This window comes from Callorhinus ursinus, unplaced genomic scaffold, assembly GCF_003265705.2.
Source record: "Callorhinus ursinus isolate GAN/ISIS: 27379988/994484 unplaced genomic scaffold, GSC_fseal_2.0 scaffold34, whole genome shotgun sequence".
Lineage (NCBI taxonomy): Eukaryota > Metazoa > Chordata > Mammalia > Carnivora > Otariidae > Callorhinus > Callorhinus ursinus.
The window spans coordinates 10,093,650-10,110,082 of record NW_027397096.1 but is presented as its reverse complement, the minus strand read 5'-3'; the positions used below and the strand labels follow the sequence as shown (position 1 = coordinate 10,110,082).

Below are 16,433 nucleotides of genomic sequence, written 5' to 3'. Positions count from 1 at the left end.
AGAAGTCAGAACTACATCATCTTTTGTATATCCAGGTATTCTTAGATAGTTTTCACTCTTACAAGCAGTGACCTCACCAACTGTTTTTTTTATTTTTCCCCTTTGGAAAAGCCCCTATGAGCTCAGATTGAAAAGGCACAGAATTTCTTCCTTTCTTTCTTTTTTAAGGATTTATTTGAGAGAGAGAGAGAGGGTGAGCATGGTGGAGAGGGGTAGAGGCAGAGGGAGAGAGAGAAACCTCAAGCCGACTCCCCACTGAGCAATGAGCCTGACACGGGGCTTGATCCCACAACCCCAAGATCATGACCTGAGCCGAAATCAAGAGTCAGACACCCAATCGACTGAGCAACCCAGGCATCTTGCACAAGAATTTCTTTTAAAGGGATGATAAATCTTTGTCATACTCTGTCCCAGCAATCCATCCATGCTTCTGTCCACCTATCTCTCCATTCAATGTTTACCAATTACTTCCTCTATGTACAAGGGACCACCGTTAAGTGTCCTTTTTAAGAGGTACATTCACAAATTTCTCAGAACATTAAAACTTGATATTGTCAACACGTTCAGAAGATGTTTCAGAGACAGCTCCGCATCTGGGAACAGATCTCTTCACTTATTCATAGATGAGAGAAAGGGAAGGAGGGCAGAAAAAAAAGCATTCAATTAATTCTCTGTCTTTCTAGAAAGACACTAGAATGTAAACCCTTCAGAGCAAGGATTCTATATGGTTTGTTCATGAACATGTCCACAGGGCTTGGAACAGTGCCTGGCATATAGTAGGTACTCAAAATATTTGTTGAATACAACAAATGAATGAATGAATAGGTAAGCAAGGTGATGGGCAGGAAAGATGGAGGGAGAGGGAAATAGATTGAGGGAGGCATGGCCTGAATGGCTTCTCCTTAATCAGGGTCTAGAATTAAGAATTCAGAATCATCTTCAAACAGCTTCACATACTTCTCCCAGACCCTAGAAACTTACTTTATTGAGGGCCCCAGCTCCGGTCAGAATTAAGTGAGAATTTTCAACCTGGATGGTTCTCTGTCCCAGCCGGACAAGGTAAGCCCCAATCCCAATGGCCCGACATGTAACCTTCAAAAAGAATTAAAAAAAAAAAAAAAAAGGAGGGGAGAGAGAGAAGAAGAAATTCTCCACGTCACATATTTATGTCCTTTCCAAAGTGTAAGAACTAAGGCACAGATGTATAAAATCCACATTAACAGAAAAAAAATACTGCTTTCTGCAAAGTTTGGTTAATAATATTAAACCCCACAATTCCCTGGTCAAAGAAAAGATACAGAAATCGCTGAATGATACAAGTATTAGACACTTAAAGGTTCACAGGCCCTTTACTTCTCTTATACTTTTGCCTGTTTCACAGATGCTTGGCATCTACACTAAAGGTAAGAACAAGGAAAGTAGTACAAAAAGAAATTCAAGCTGTTACAGCTCTGTTTAGAGAAATAAACTAAAGGCTAAAATGAGGAGCTAGGCTTATCTGGGAAATTAAATTATTTACATTACCATGCACAGTTAAAATCAAATTGTAGATATATAATTTTTAAGAAATGTTCTCATTTGGGACTGAATACAGAGATGGGACAAAAATAACTCCTAGTCACACAGTCAGTTCTTCAAAAATGTTATATTCCGTTAAGATTTACCAGGCTGATGGTGATGATCTCATCATAGGCCAATGAGGATTCGCCAGCAATCATTCCAGAGCCTCGAAGGTTCTCTGCTCCAAGTCCCTCTTCCTTTCCAATAATATCAGTTATCTTGTACCTATTGGATATAGCCATGCCAAATTATAAAGGTTAAATCCAAGAATAACAATCCATTAAAATAACAATCACCATTAAAAGGCTACTAAAAGCATCCTGAAAGCTCATTTAAAGCCAGTGCTCTATACTCTTATACTTTTCATTCATTTATCTTTCCTCCTTAGCTTGGTGCCTGTTTTTGCTGGAAGCAATAAAGTATAGCAGAAAGAGCAAACTCTGAAATTAAGTAGACAGGCTTAAATCCCTGCTCTGACACATGCAGCCATGTAACTCTGGGGATAATAGTAACTTCTGTAAAATGGAGATAATGTCTACCTCTAAGGGTTGACATGAGAGTTAAATTAAAGCAACAAAGAAAGGGCTTGACACATAGATGGCGCTCCAATTTTAGATGCCCTCTCTTATTTTCTAGGACAAGTTTCTTAAAAGTGGGGTCAATGTAGATTTCTCTATAATCAGCAACAGCCATTAAATCAACAATTTTAGATAAATGTTACAAAGGAATAAAAAAAAAAAATTCAGAGGCCGAGTGAGAATGCTCAGCCCAATTTCTCAAGTCAAAAAATCCTTTCTCTTTCCAAGACAGGACTAAGGGTAAGATCAAAATAGTACATGCCCATTCCTGCTCTTTTGTAAATATCACGTGCCTACAGGAGGGGTCCTGGCTCTAGTGTTCTGGAGGGGCAAGTGGAATGTGTGTGGAAGTGAAATACTGGTCAAGTTGTCCAGAAAGCATCCTGTGGATCCAGTGGGAGCCACTCATCTGTCTTCTTGGCAGGGAATTTAGGAGTGATAGCTGATAATGGGAAGTGGGAGATGGGGAATGCAACTAATAAAAGAAAGGAAAAATACAAAGTTGGAAGTAGAGATGGGTGTATATTATTTACTGTTCTGTGTGTACCCAGAAAGCTTGGCACTGGGCATGGTTTAATACATTGAAATAATAAATAAATATCCCATGGTGGCTCTTAAACTACTTTTTTGCCCTCATATTTCTGTTCCCTTCTTTCTTTACTTCTAACCTTCCACCAATTCCTTCCCTTTGTCCTTGCCCTTGGTCTCTGGCTTTGCATCTTTGCTTCCCAGATTCCCTTGCTTTTCTATTTTTAGCCTCTCCCAGGAATTCTCCAATTCTTCCTTTTGCTCTGCATCTAGGTTCTAAATTCTAGAGTTATGGTGCAGGCAAAGCTAATCTCCCTTAAGGGGTTAATGGGCCACAGTAATTGGAAGGGAGCTTAATGTGTCCTTTCTGGAAGGCTCACATGCCATGTAGTCACGAACACTCATAGATCCAGTCAGCCTTCCCTGCAAAGCAGATCTTTTCCCTCCTAAGGACTACATACCGCTTCAGTATTCATGACTTAAGTGACATCTTTTCCCTTTTTATTACATGAAAAAGAATACAAATTTCCCATTTTCTGCTCTATGATCTGAGTCTTCTACCATTAAGACTATCATTGTTTGAAGTAGTCCTAAATTTTATGTTATTTGTAATAAAAATCTTTGTGTAGTGTAATACAATTAAGAAAACACATTCATAAATACGTATGATTTTTGATCCTCACAGCAATCCAGTGTAATAGGTAATATCCTCTCCATTATTACAGATAATAGTGGCCAGGACTTTTGACTGCTTACTATGTACTCAGTGCTGTGCTGAGGACATTACATATATTAATTTACTTGATTTTCATTTTACAGATGAGGAAACTGTAGCTGAGAAGAAAAATGTTTTGCTTTAACAAAAGCAATATGCAAAATCAATAGCTTTTTTTTTTAAAAAAGATTTTATTTATTTGAGAGAGAGAGAGAGAGAGCATGAGACGGGGGAGGATAGAGGGAGAAGCAGACTCCCTGCCGATGGCGAGCCCAATGCGGGGCTTGATCCTGGGCCCCCAGGATCATGACCTGAGCCAAAGGCAGATGCTTAACTTACTGAGCCACCCAGGCGCCCCACAAAATCAATAGCTTTAAAAAATATCAGTAATAAAGTGTCAAAAAATATAATGAGGAGGGGGAATCCCATTCAGAATAGCAAGAAAAAGTGCAAAATACTTAGGAATAAACATTTAAAAAAACGACAAAAATCCCATTATACCCACATGGTGCACCACGGTGCCTCTGGTGTCACGGTGAACTGCCAGGGGCACTGCGGGATATTTTAAATATGTGAGAGGAAACACTCTGATATGGAATATCTGTTGGATTCCACATGAACTACTACATTTAGGTAGTTCATAATTAGTAGATAATGCTACATTCCTTTTGACAATGTCCTATCTTTGCAAAGCTGGGTTTTCAGTTTCTGTGAAAAAAACCAAACAAAAAAAACCAAAAAACAAGTTCTGCACAAAAATCAATGCAGAACAAGAAACAAGGGTGGCTACATACAAGTTGAATTTAAGTCTTGAGATTTCGTATAGATGGAGATACCCCATTAGTAAGTAAAATTACTTAATCAATTACTTAATTGTAATTATTTAAAAATAAAAAAAACCTTTCCATTTATGTGCATGATACTTCCCAAATAATTATTGTTAGAGTATAAATACTTATGAAGTTGTTTGGGTCTGACTATTAATAAACAGAAATATTGGGTATAACTTTTAGCCCAAAGGTGCTATGAAAACATTACTGAAACAGCAAGGGTGTTATGAATCAAGAAAGACTGGGAACTTCTGGCATAACCTATATGAAGAAAATCACAAAACTTTAAAAGATGCACCTGAAAAAATGGAAAAGCATGTTCCACGTTTCTTGCTGGGAAGAGTTAATATTATGAAGATGTCAGATCTTCCTAAATTAATTTGTAAATGTAACTTGAATCAAATCATTATGGAAAGTTTTTGGTAATTAAAAAAATGAATCTAATATAAAAAGATAAAAACAGCTAATAAAACATGGGGGAAAAATTAAGAATGTGGGGAAATCCGCCCCATTAGAATAATTAAAATAATGTGGCATTAGCTCAAGAACAGACAGCACAAAAAGCCAATACAAAGCCTAGTAATTGAGTTGAGATTATTATAAAAGTGAGGAAAGCATGCATTATTCAATAAATGGTGTTGAGTAGTTGATTAACATTCTGGAAAATACTTGCAGATAGATTGTAAAAATGTTCAACCTCACTAGTATTCAAAAGTACCAGTTAAAATAATTGCTGTTTTAATCTTCTTTTATTAATTGACAATAATCAATATTGGCAAGGGTGGAGAAAAATTAAAGGGGAAGAACATACTATCACATATTGCTGCTGGGAGTGCAGATCTTGGGAGGGCAATGTGAATTTATCAAAAAAATCTTTAAAATAGACATATTTTTGGCCAGTAATTCCACTTTTAGAAATTAGCCCAAAGGGAATAATGAGAGATATTCCTAAAAGTTTCTATAAAAAAAAATTTAGCCCAGGAATATAGCAGTAAATAGTGCAAATAGTCTGAAAGTTCAAAACAAAATATCTATTATGATAAATTACTATGAAGCCATTAAATATCATATTCTCATACAATATTTTAAGAATATACAAAATTTCCCCCAAAATAATTTTTAGTGAAAAGAACAAATTACAAAAGAGTTTTTCTATTATGATTCTGATTATGCAGAAAGAAGGCATATATATACAGAAAAGACAGCAAGAATATAATATACATTAATAATTGTTATCTCTTGGGGCACCTGGGTGGCTCAGTTGGTTAAGAGTCTGACTCTTGATTTCAGCTCAGATCATGATCTCAGGGTCATGAGATCGAGGCCCATGTGGGACTCTGTGCTCAGCGGGGAGTCTGCTGTAGATTTTCTCTCTCCCTCTCCTTCTGCCCCTCCCCCTGCTCGAACATGCACCCTCTCTCTTTCTCTAAAATAATAAATAAATCTTAAAAAAAATTGTTATCTCTCGGTAGGATTGTAGCTGGTTTTTATTTCTTCTTCATAATTATTCACATGTTCCAACTTTTCTAAAATGAATAAATATTATAAACATAATTTAAAAACCTCAATCAATCGGGGCGCCTGGGTGGCTCAGTTGGTTAAGCGACTGCCTTTGGCTCAGGTCATGATCCTGGAGTCCCGGGATCGAGTCCCACATTGGGCTCCCTGCTTGGCGGGGAGTCTGCTTCTCCCTTTGCCCCTCCCCACCTCACACACACTCTTTGTCTCTCAAAAAAAAAAAAAAAAACTTTAAAAACCTCAATCAATCAATAAGGTCTTTCAGCTAATTAGTAGTAGACCTATGATACAAACCTAAGACCTCCAGATTATGTAACAAGCAATCTTCATTGCTCTTCAAGGTCATGATCAGCGGCACAGTGAGGAAGAAATGATCATACTCTCCTATCTTTAATCCATGGCCAAATTGTTCTACTACATATATACTTACCTGGATTCTCCTTCGTCCTCTACATGTTCACAATGGACAGAGTTGAGAGCACTGACTCTCTTATAATCCTGAGGGGTCAGATATAAATATTTGTATCCCTGTGGAGCACAAATAGTTTCTAACTCATTATTTGCCATCAGCACATAACCAGAAGACACCACAGAGCATGCATAACACAGCTTGTTCCAAAGCTAACTTTAAATTGCCACATCGCTTCTTATAGTTACTGTCTAATGGAATACCAGCATAGACAGTTCTACTTTGAAAGATGGAAGGTGCCTATTTCTCCAGTCACTGACTGTCCTTGAAACAAGGTATCTTGTAGCTACAACTGCAAGTATATTCCATCCATTTCATTTTCATCTGGGTTAAAAGGGTCATTTTCTGATCTTTTGTGACACCTCTATTAAAGATATCAACACAAAATAAGAGAATTCTTTGGAGTACTATTCTTTACTTTCTCAAATCATAGTACCATCAAAATATCAACAGGTAAGAGATAATTGAAAGGATCATAAAACTGGGAAGGCAATATTAAAATCAGAACTTTATGCAGTGATAATCATCAGTGAACACTGAATTCATGCCTTTTGCTGTTTTCAATAAACAACTTGTAATTCCTATTTACATTTAAAAAATTATACTTTTTGTAATTATTCATACACACACTCACAAAGTAGGTTTATAGGCTATATGTGTTTAACTTAAGTGAATTAGTCACGCAGTCAAAAAAAAAAAAAAGCAAGCAAGCAGCAGAAGACGTTTTAAATACTGTGAGAAATTATGCCAATGTTTAACTCAATGAATTTGTCCCACAGTGAGCACAACATGCAAGAGACATGAATCTGTCACTGAATTTGTATGACTTATGACAAGAACCTTGTAGTGCTGAGGGTCATTAGTATGTCAGTGACCACGTATTTACTGAGTGCCTCTTACGGGCAAGTGTTCTAGACACTGGAAAAACAGGAATGAACAAAACAGACAAAATTTCCCAGGCTTATGGAACTTATTATGTTCTAGTGAGACAGAAAATACACAAATAAATAAAACATACAATATTAATAAGAATAGTGTTTAAGGAAAAGAAAAAAGAGCATCGCAAGAGTTGAACTTGTAGAAAGAAAAGTCAAGGGAAGGCTTCACTGAAAGTGGCATTGAGTAAGGCCTTGAAGAAGAGAAGGAAACAAAACATGATGATATCAGGACAGGGGTGGGGAGGGTGGGGGGTGGAATTCTAGGCAGAAGGAACTGTAGGTGCAGAAGTGTGGAGGCATGAGTGTGCCTCATGCAGTTCCAGAAAAAGTAAGCAGGCCTGTGGAGCCAGCGTGGAGTGAGACTGTCTGCAACAAGAAATGAGGGAGGGTGGTATTGGAAGGCCAAGCTATGTAGGGCCTTGGGTTAAAATTCATGTAACATAAAACTGGACATATTTTTTTTAAGTGAGCTCTACGCCTAATGTGGGGCTTGAGCTCACGACCCTGAGATCAAGAGTCGCATGCTCCAATAACTGAGCCAGCCAAGCGCCCCAAAACTGGCCATTTTAAAATGAACAATTCAGTAGTTTTTCATATATTCTGATGTGCAACCATCACCACTCTCTGATTCTAGGGCATTTCCATCACCCCAAAAAGAAACATAGTCACTAACAATTTCCATACACTTTTAATATGAATTCTATTGAAGCATAATTTACATGCAATAAAATTCACTGATTTTAAGTACTGTAGGGTGATGAGTTCGGACGAATGTGGATACTTGGGAAATCACCCCCACGATCAAAATATAGAATATTTCCATCATCCCCTGAAACACTCTTACATTTATTTTTTTTTAAAGATTTTATTTATTTATTCATGAAAGACAGAGAGAGAGAGAGAGAGGCAGAGGGAGAAGCAGGCTCCCAAGGAGCAGGGAGCCCGACGCGGAACTTGATCCCAGGACCCTGGGATCATGACCTGAGCCGAAGGCAGACGCTTAACCATCTGAGCCACCCAGGCGCCCACTCTTACATTTAAAAGATGTCTCAGTGAAGGAAACTGAGGAGCAGTTAAGAAGATAAAAGGAGACTATGGGGCCTAGAAGCCAAGAGGAGAAAGTATTTCAAGGATGAAGGAGTGACCAACTGTGTCAAAGGCTGCTGAGACACTGAATAACTCAAATGAAGACTGAGAGTCACGACAGAATTTCACAGTATGGAATCCATGGTGACCCTGACAAAGCAGCTTCAGTGGCCTGGTGAGGGTGCAAGCCTAACTGAAGTGGGTTCCAAAGGAATGGGAGGAGAGTATCTGGAGATAGCAAGAAGAGACAACGCTTTTAAGCAGCTTTGCTGTCAATAAGGATAGTGAATGGAGTGCTATTTGTGAGGTAAGAGGGTAGACTTAGTATGGGGAAAAAATGAGGATGCAAGAAGGGAAGGGTTAAGTGTCTAAGAGTGACTGGCCTTAGATTGGAGCAGGGACTGTTCATCCAAAGTACAGGGGAGATGCAGAGAATAAAGGCACAGATGCAGATATGTGGGAGCCTGTGAATGCTCTCTTCTTGTTCCTTCCAATTCCTCAGTGAATTGGGGAGCAAGGTTGTCAGCTAAGAGGGACGATGGGGCAAGAGGGTTTTGGAAGTTTAAGGAGAGAGGAGAAGATGTGAAATTGTCATTTGGGAGGTTCATAAATGAATTTAAAGTAAGACCAGTCTATAGCACTGGATATTTTTCTCTATCAGCATTCAGCTATGCTGGTTTACATATGTGAGTAAATGGAGAATACTGGATTTAAATAAGGCTTTTGTAAAGAGACAGAGTGAGCAGAATGAGGAGAGAAGCAAAGAGAGTTGAGGGTGTAGGGAAGGTGGCGATTATGATACGATTATAATGATTAACCTATGATTGACCCTAGAATGTAAGCTGAGGATGTAAGGAGGATGGAGGCAAAGAAAGGGATGGTTGAAATTAAGATCATGGGGAAGAGGCTGAGCTGGGGTGGAGGACAGGAAGTCAAGGATTTAAGAGGCTGGATTATGGGATGGATCATCTACCTGAATATGGAAGTCACCAAGAATTGTAACAGGGCTTGTTGTATTGGAGCAAGTGACAATGTGCCGGCAACTAAGACATGCAAAGAATGAGAAGGAGTGACCAAAGAGGTGGGGACCACTCTAATAAGTGGTGGTGTGGCACAGTCTGATGACATGAGATTTGAAGATGGGCATCTTCAGAGAGAACAGTGGGGTAGAAGGGTCTGGAAGTAGTGATGAGGCACAAAGAAGACACTCTGGCCTCTCCAGGCTCAGCAGGACAAGGGAAAGAGAGAAGAGAGATATCAGTCACTCTTTAAGAGGGCTACAGGGAAAGCAGGGTCTTTAGAGGACAGGCAGATTTCAAGTAGAGAACAATCAGAGAAGAAGCTGAGCATATAAGGGCATTTGTAAATGACTGAACATAAGTTCTGGAAGCCACAGTGGAATAGTTTAAAGATAGATATTTCTGGCTTAGCATGTCTCATGCTGAATGTATATCTATTTCCTCTTGTGTTCAACTCAAGAAACAGCAATCTATTTCAAAGCTGGAGGAAAAAAAACTAGGTGAATATACTGAGAGATAATTTGTCTCCAACACGGTTATGGCTCACTCTAAGTCCTGACTTTTGAACTTAAACCTCTACCTCTCCCCCAACCTATTTATTCGTGTAGACACACACGTGCATGTGCACACACACACAACCATGTATTGTCTTGAAGTTTTATCTTTGCTTAGTCTGTACCTTGTAAGGATCCTCAGGATCTACCCAGGCCACATGAAACATATGACGAATTTCCTCTGCCAGTCCAATTCTTGCTCCACTGTTGGCTGCTACAAAGATGCGTGGGATACCCTCTGCCCTGGCAAGCTCAGAAGCTCTGAGAAACAGCAAATCCTCCTGGGGCCCAAAGGACCCAATTCGGTATGTGATGTCATTGCCAATAACAATGATATCTCGGCCTTCTGGGTATTCAGGACTTTTAAGGGTCATTTTCCAAGCTACCATGCCAATCTGCAAAGACAGAGAGAAACAAATAAATAGAAGCTTCTTACATGCAGAATTTTTTTTTCAGGTTCCCTGAACGTATCAGACTATACCTTAGACACAGCCTTCATGTAAAAATATGTAGTGCTGAAGAGCCAAGTTTCCTGTGGAAAGCTAAAAGAAACATTCTAGCACACTTCTCTAGGTTATGGTGAGAATAGTTGGTTTACTATGTATTTCAGTTGTTTCGATCTGCTTAAAGATGGAAAAAACGAAGTCTAAACGTACTCAGGATACATGTGGAAGAATGCCATGGTGCAGGAAATTAAATCCCAAACTCCCTAACTTACCACCCTATCTACTAAGACACTAGGTCCATCTTCTGTGAGAGTCTTTCTGAAAAACTTCTTACACATGTGAGGAGAGCAGCAAGAGAATCACCTGCCATGGACTACACCACTTTTGTGATCCTGGATCCTTTTACTGTTCTCTAGGATTTGACAGGAGTAATAGCAGCGTTCTTTACTGGCTTGCTTTAGGTATCTTCCATTTCTGCAAGAATTCACTAGAGCTCAACACCGCATCCTTGGGAGCATCTCTTGCCACTTTCTCCCAGCACCAGAAAACCAAAGCATGCAAGGAACGATATATGTAAATCTCTACTCTCTGTTCAGTAGCATCTGACTAGCCACACAAATGATATTGACTCAAAAGGCAGGGGTGACATGTCTCTTCCCAAACCTTCCCAGCCCTCTCTTCTTTTAATCCCCTTGTATATGAGATCTAGTCAATCCTTCTACTTGTTTATTTGCTAGTTCCATTTCTTTTCTATTCACTCATACCCCAGTTACAGCTGCAGTTTTTTATGCCTGCCTGTCTGTTTCCCTATACCCAGATAAGTAATGTTTTCCATTCTTTTTTTCCCCCATTTCTTTCTGTCTCCCCCGCCCCCCACACTCCCACCCCCTCCACTTGCTTCCAAACACAAAGCCTACCAGATGAGCATTCCTGGTCCTGCCTAATGGAGCCCAGCCACATCTGCAGCCTTGGTCCCTCATCCCCAGGCTGCTGCATATCACCTCATTGGGGAGCCGGCCATCAAGAAGGGCCATTAACAGATGTAAATAGCAGCATCCCTGGAAAGCCACATGCATCACCCAGACTCAACCGGGCCAGTGATCATAAGCTCTGAGTACACATTCCTCAATCCAATTGCACATCCACTGTAATCAGGCTGGTTGAAGCTTTCCACACAGCTATTTGTGATTCTCAGCATTAAGAAATATATATATGAAACACCGACAGATAAATATAAGCTATTTAATATATCATACCCTTGGCCAAATACAAATCAAAATGGATATAATACACAGAAAAAAATCCAATCACCTTCCGAGATAAGGTATTACTCTATCTGCTCATTAAAGACACAGAAAGGAAGGAGAAACAGATCTTCCAAAATATAGCACGGAGAAACTGCAAATATCGGGATAACTTTGGTCATGGTTTTTAAGAAGCTGGCTAATATAATGCCTGTGTGGGGAGAAATATTTTACACCTGCCTTCTCACGTGGCCCTCTAACCTAACATCTCTTTTGTTTTTCAGGAAGGAAAAGCTATTTCCTCAAAATGCATTTGTAGTTAGGAAGATCGGGTTTTACACCAAATTTTATGATATATTAACCTTAGCCACCTAGGCTAGAGGTAGCTTAGAGACAAGCCTTGAAGAATCTACTTCAGCATTTGCATGCTAATGCAAACATTGTGTCTGTGTGGCACTGGGCAGGCAAATAATACTCTTATCTTTTGTTATTACCTGGGGACTCTAACTGTGTCACTTGGGCAGTCAGTTCAGCAATTGGCTAGGTCATTATGCTTGCAATATTGACTTCTAATTAGGTGTCAACACAGCAGCACCAAGAACACACTACTCTTTCTCAATGTCTTTCCAAAGTGTGTTCCTCATCGACCACCTCCCTCCTCCTTTAAAAAGTACCATTACAGAATGTAGAGTGCTATCCCAGTCTTTGTATAGTCAGATTCCCTACCAAAAGAGATTAAGTTTTGAGTGAGCATAATGGATAAACATCCAAGAAAGCATCTATTGCTCAACTTATACTGAAATTTAGATTTTACTGCTAATTGAACAATAGGGCACATAATGGAGAAGATGGGCTTTGGAGTCAAACTAACTTCGATCCATATCTAGGCCATATCACTTGCTAATTGTGTGACCTTGGAAAAATAACTTCATTGAGCTTCAATGTCCCCACATATACAAAAGTAACAATGCCTATGGGTTTGATGAATCAACTACTCCAAATGGTAATCTATTATATTAACTTCAACATACAAAATTTGCTCCTTTCTCTCCTCTCAATCTATCCAAATCTTACCCATTCCAAAAAGATTCATTCAAATTCCATTTCCTCAGTAAAGCTTTACCTAGCCTCAAGTGACCCCTTTCTTCTCTGATCTCCTACTAAGACCTTCATGTAGAGAATTCATTCAATAATTAATCATATATTGCCTAGGACCGTTTTTAGCTTGCCAGCCTAAACCATTATATCATCTCCTCCAGTGCCTAGCGGGATCCCAACACATAATATGGGAGTAATAAATATTTGCTGGTTCCATAGTCATTTCATTTTTTTAAATGATTCTTGGAAAACAGTCAACACCAAGGGCTTAGAACACTGTCTATGACTTATCTCTAGGGATCACAGGATAACAGTCCTAAACATCATTCAACTATTTTATTTTTTAAAAAATAACAAGAATAATAGCTCCCATTAATTGAACCTCTATCACCAGCTGTACTATACTAAATATGGACAAATACTGACTGTAGTTAAGAGGTTAGTCTGGGGAACATCATCCTACCTTGGTCCAAATCTCAGCTTTAGTCTAGCTATATAATCTTGAACCAATCACTTAACTTCATACAGTCTCAATTTTTCCAATTATAAAAAGTTCTCAAATTATTATTAATTCAGAAGCAGCTGTTATTGTTGCCATGAGAAAACTAAGATATAGAGGAATTAAGTTAACTTGTCCTTATAGCTAGTACATTTATTTTTTAAAAATACAGTTCACATAATTTCTTTTACTAGAAAAATTAAGGAAGCATATTCCAGACTAGTGCCACTGCAATTAGCAGAAACAATATAGAAAGATGAACATCAATTATAACACAAACTAAATGTCCTTGACACCTAAATTCAATGTGGTATTCTGGAACAGAAAAAGGACAGTTGTAGAAAAACTGGTGAAATCCAAAACAAAGTCTGTATTTTACTTATTAGTATTGTACCAATGTTAGTTCTAAGTTTTGATAATTATACCATGGTTATATAAAATGTCAACATTAGAAAAATCAATGGTTTTATTTAGATATATTTTAACACACCTCTTTCAGACTACATAAAAGATTATTTGAGTAACAAGAATAATGTAAGATGTTAACGTTAGGTATATGGGAACTCTCTCTGTACTATCTTTGTAACTTTTCTGTAAATCTAAAATATTTTAAGATAAACAGTTAAAAAATAAATGCCATGATAAAAACTTTTCCTTCTCTTGGAGGGAAGTAAACTGGCTAATAACGTCATCATTAGTATTCTGTATAGCCTTACAAATGCTGGCTATGAAGACTATGAATAGCATATTAAAATACCCATGATACGATACTAAATTTGAAGAAGTGGTATAACAAACTTGTCTGTACACCATAATAACTATGAGATGCAACAGTGTGGTGATTAAGGACAGAGACTCAGAAGCCAGATTTGGAGAATGTGAATCTAACAGAATCTGACTCTGACAGAATAGAGATTCAGTCAGTTTTCTAGCCACTTAAGTTACTGACCTCTCTCTGTCTCAGCTTCCTCATCAGTAAAATTGGGTGATAATAAACTCTTCTATAACGTTTGTTGTAAGGATTAAATCCATGGTAAGCCTTAGAACAGTACCTGGCACATAGTAAGTGCACAGGAAGTGTTACAACACTGTATCTACAGGCGTGTTGGGAGGAGGGGGGAACAAAATAAAAAAAAAATAGCAAAATGAGATGATAATTATTTTTAGAATGATGGGATTGTGTGGGGTTTTTTTTTCTATTTTCTAAATTCTCCTTAATGTGTTTATAAAATTGTCAATGTGATTTAAGGTTTTTTTTTTTCCCCCCACGAGCCATCCCTTTATTTGGTCACAGCAGTGGGTCTTACTACTACATTTTATTCTCAAGTTTTTCCTTATTCTTCAGATTCTCCAGGCTTCTGGATGTCAATGCGATTTAAGTTTTAAAAGGAACTAAGAAAAGACTACCAAATAGCTCTTCACTGAGTGACAGGTACGTGAAAACTTTTATTATTGTCTCTACTTTAGCGAACCATAATAAAAAAAATTTTTTTAAGGGAAAAGTATCTCCCCAGCCTAAGGATTTCTCATACTTTACAAAAGCTGACTCTACATTTTAGTCTTACCGCGACAGATCATATTTATATAAAGTTAGAAGGACAGAGAGTGAAACACATGAAGATTAAAAATCAAGACTCACCTCGAAGGGAGAATATCAAGAACTGCCTTAACTTGTTGGGGCTATCATTTCATTTTTAAAAAAAGAAATGCTCTGCAATGATGTAGTAGAATGTAAACATATGTATATATAGGTTTATACAATATTAATATCTCTACCTGAGAAGTAACTGCTTCAGTGTTTTTCTGGTCTGATGGTTAAATACATATTTATACTTTTAAAGTCAATATTTGTACAATAGACAAGAACAGTGCCTATCAGCTAAATACATATTTAGGACCGTACCACATGTATTACAAACATGTACTAAAATCGAAAGCTTATATTTATACAGAGCCTTTCATCTTGAAGAGGGCTAAAGAGCTTTACAAACATATGTACATAAAAGGACGTTCACACTGATAGGCAGGCAAGGTATCAATTCACCCACTCCCTTATTTTTTCCAGCAGCCTGGGACAGGAACACATGGTGTCAACAGATGCGGGTCTGTAACAGCTGCAAAGACATGTAACACAATAATCCACCTTGTGATGCATAGTCACTGGAAGAGGGCTTGCAACTTGAGAATAGCAACCGCTCTCCTCCAGTGCAGAAGCACCACGGCCATTTCCAGCTTTGTGTTTTTAAATTATTCTCTACCAAACTCAACTAATCACTTGACAAAATTGAATTTGATACTGGAAATGGTTTCTGAATGCAAAATACTTTCTGTCTGATGATAAGTAGGCTGAGAAAGGCTTCCCCCTGCCCTTGTTAGATTTAGAGACAGGGAGAGAGAGAGAAAGAGGGAGGAAAAAAAAAAAAAAGGTCACAACATTCAGGAGAAATGGTTCAAAATATGCTATCTAAGAATAGCTTTGTCTCAGAGGATTGGGTCATTACTTCAGAAGACAGTCATATTCTCCCCCTATTTAATTAGGACACTAAGTTTTTCAGTCAAATTACTTTATACAGATGGGTCTATCTATATTATACACACAATGGAGACTTTATATTGAAAATTCTGCAATCACTATAAAAGCATATATACACAAGTGTGACAATGTGATTAGGAATGTGACATTCACTGATTTCACCTAAGCCCAAGTTGCCTAGTACATTAACTGAAAAATAATAACCAAAGGAAATTCCACCACTGAACCCCCTTGCTCCAGCTTCTCGCTCCCTCCAGTGCTTTGATGCAGGTGAAACCAGGACTGGGGGCTGCAGCCTGAGAGGGTCTGCCAGAGTGGGTGGGTTTATGGCCTAAGGAGGTTCAGACTCGGGCTCCGGGGCCCAGGTAGCGCACAAGCTTCTTTCCTGACCACTGACTTACCGAGTGGTTCCAGCCGCTTCCTGCCAATTATGTTTTCATTAATATAGCCATAAATCATTTAAAAATCTGTAATTTCAGATGATTTTTGATAACAGGATGCTCCGAATAGCAGGTTTCTTAGGTTTAGGGTTATCAACCTAAACTAATTAAAATGAAAAAAAGGGAAGAGGATCAAAAGAGTTAATGTGAATAAGCAAAGGATGAGCAGAAATAAATATCTGCCTTACGCAAGTTCTAAGGAAGAAAATATTTCTTTGGCCACAGTCCGGTTCTGGAATAAACACACGCAAGCGAGGGAGGAGGGAATGGGGAGGAGAAAACAAGCAGAAGAGAACAGTCTTATTTAACTGTTTTTATGTGGGTAAAATGATTTGTGCCATAGTATTTCCATAAGAAGTGGGACCATTATTTTCCTGT

The 16,433-nt window shown here is 38.3% G+C and overlaps 1 protein-coding gene across 11 annotated transcripts in view; it reads right to left on the bottom strand.

The window, feature by feature from the left end:
• Positions 1-16,433, bottom strand: part of ACACA (acetyl-CoA carboxylase alpha) — a 294,702-nt gene that overhangs the window by 66,413 nt on the left and 211,856 nt on the right. For all 11 annotated transcript variants that reach the window (XM_073879472.1, XM_073879476.1, XM_073879473.1 and 8 more), the window contains 4 exons: positions 9,921-10,190; positions 6,160-6,257; positions 1,665-1,785; positions 982-1,092 (listed from right to left, as the gene is read on the bottom strand). In XM_073879472.1, the coding sequence (XP_073735573.1) occupies positions 982-1,092; positions 1,665-1,785; positions 6,160-6,257; positions 9,921-10,190 (600 nt within the window). The remainder of the gene's footprint in view (positions 1-981; positions 1,093-1,664; positions 1,786-6,159; positions 6,258-9,920; positions 10,191-16,433) is intronic.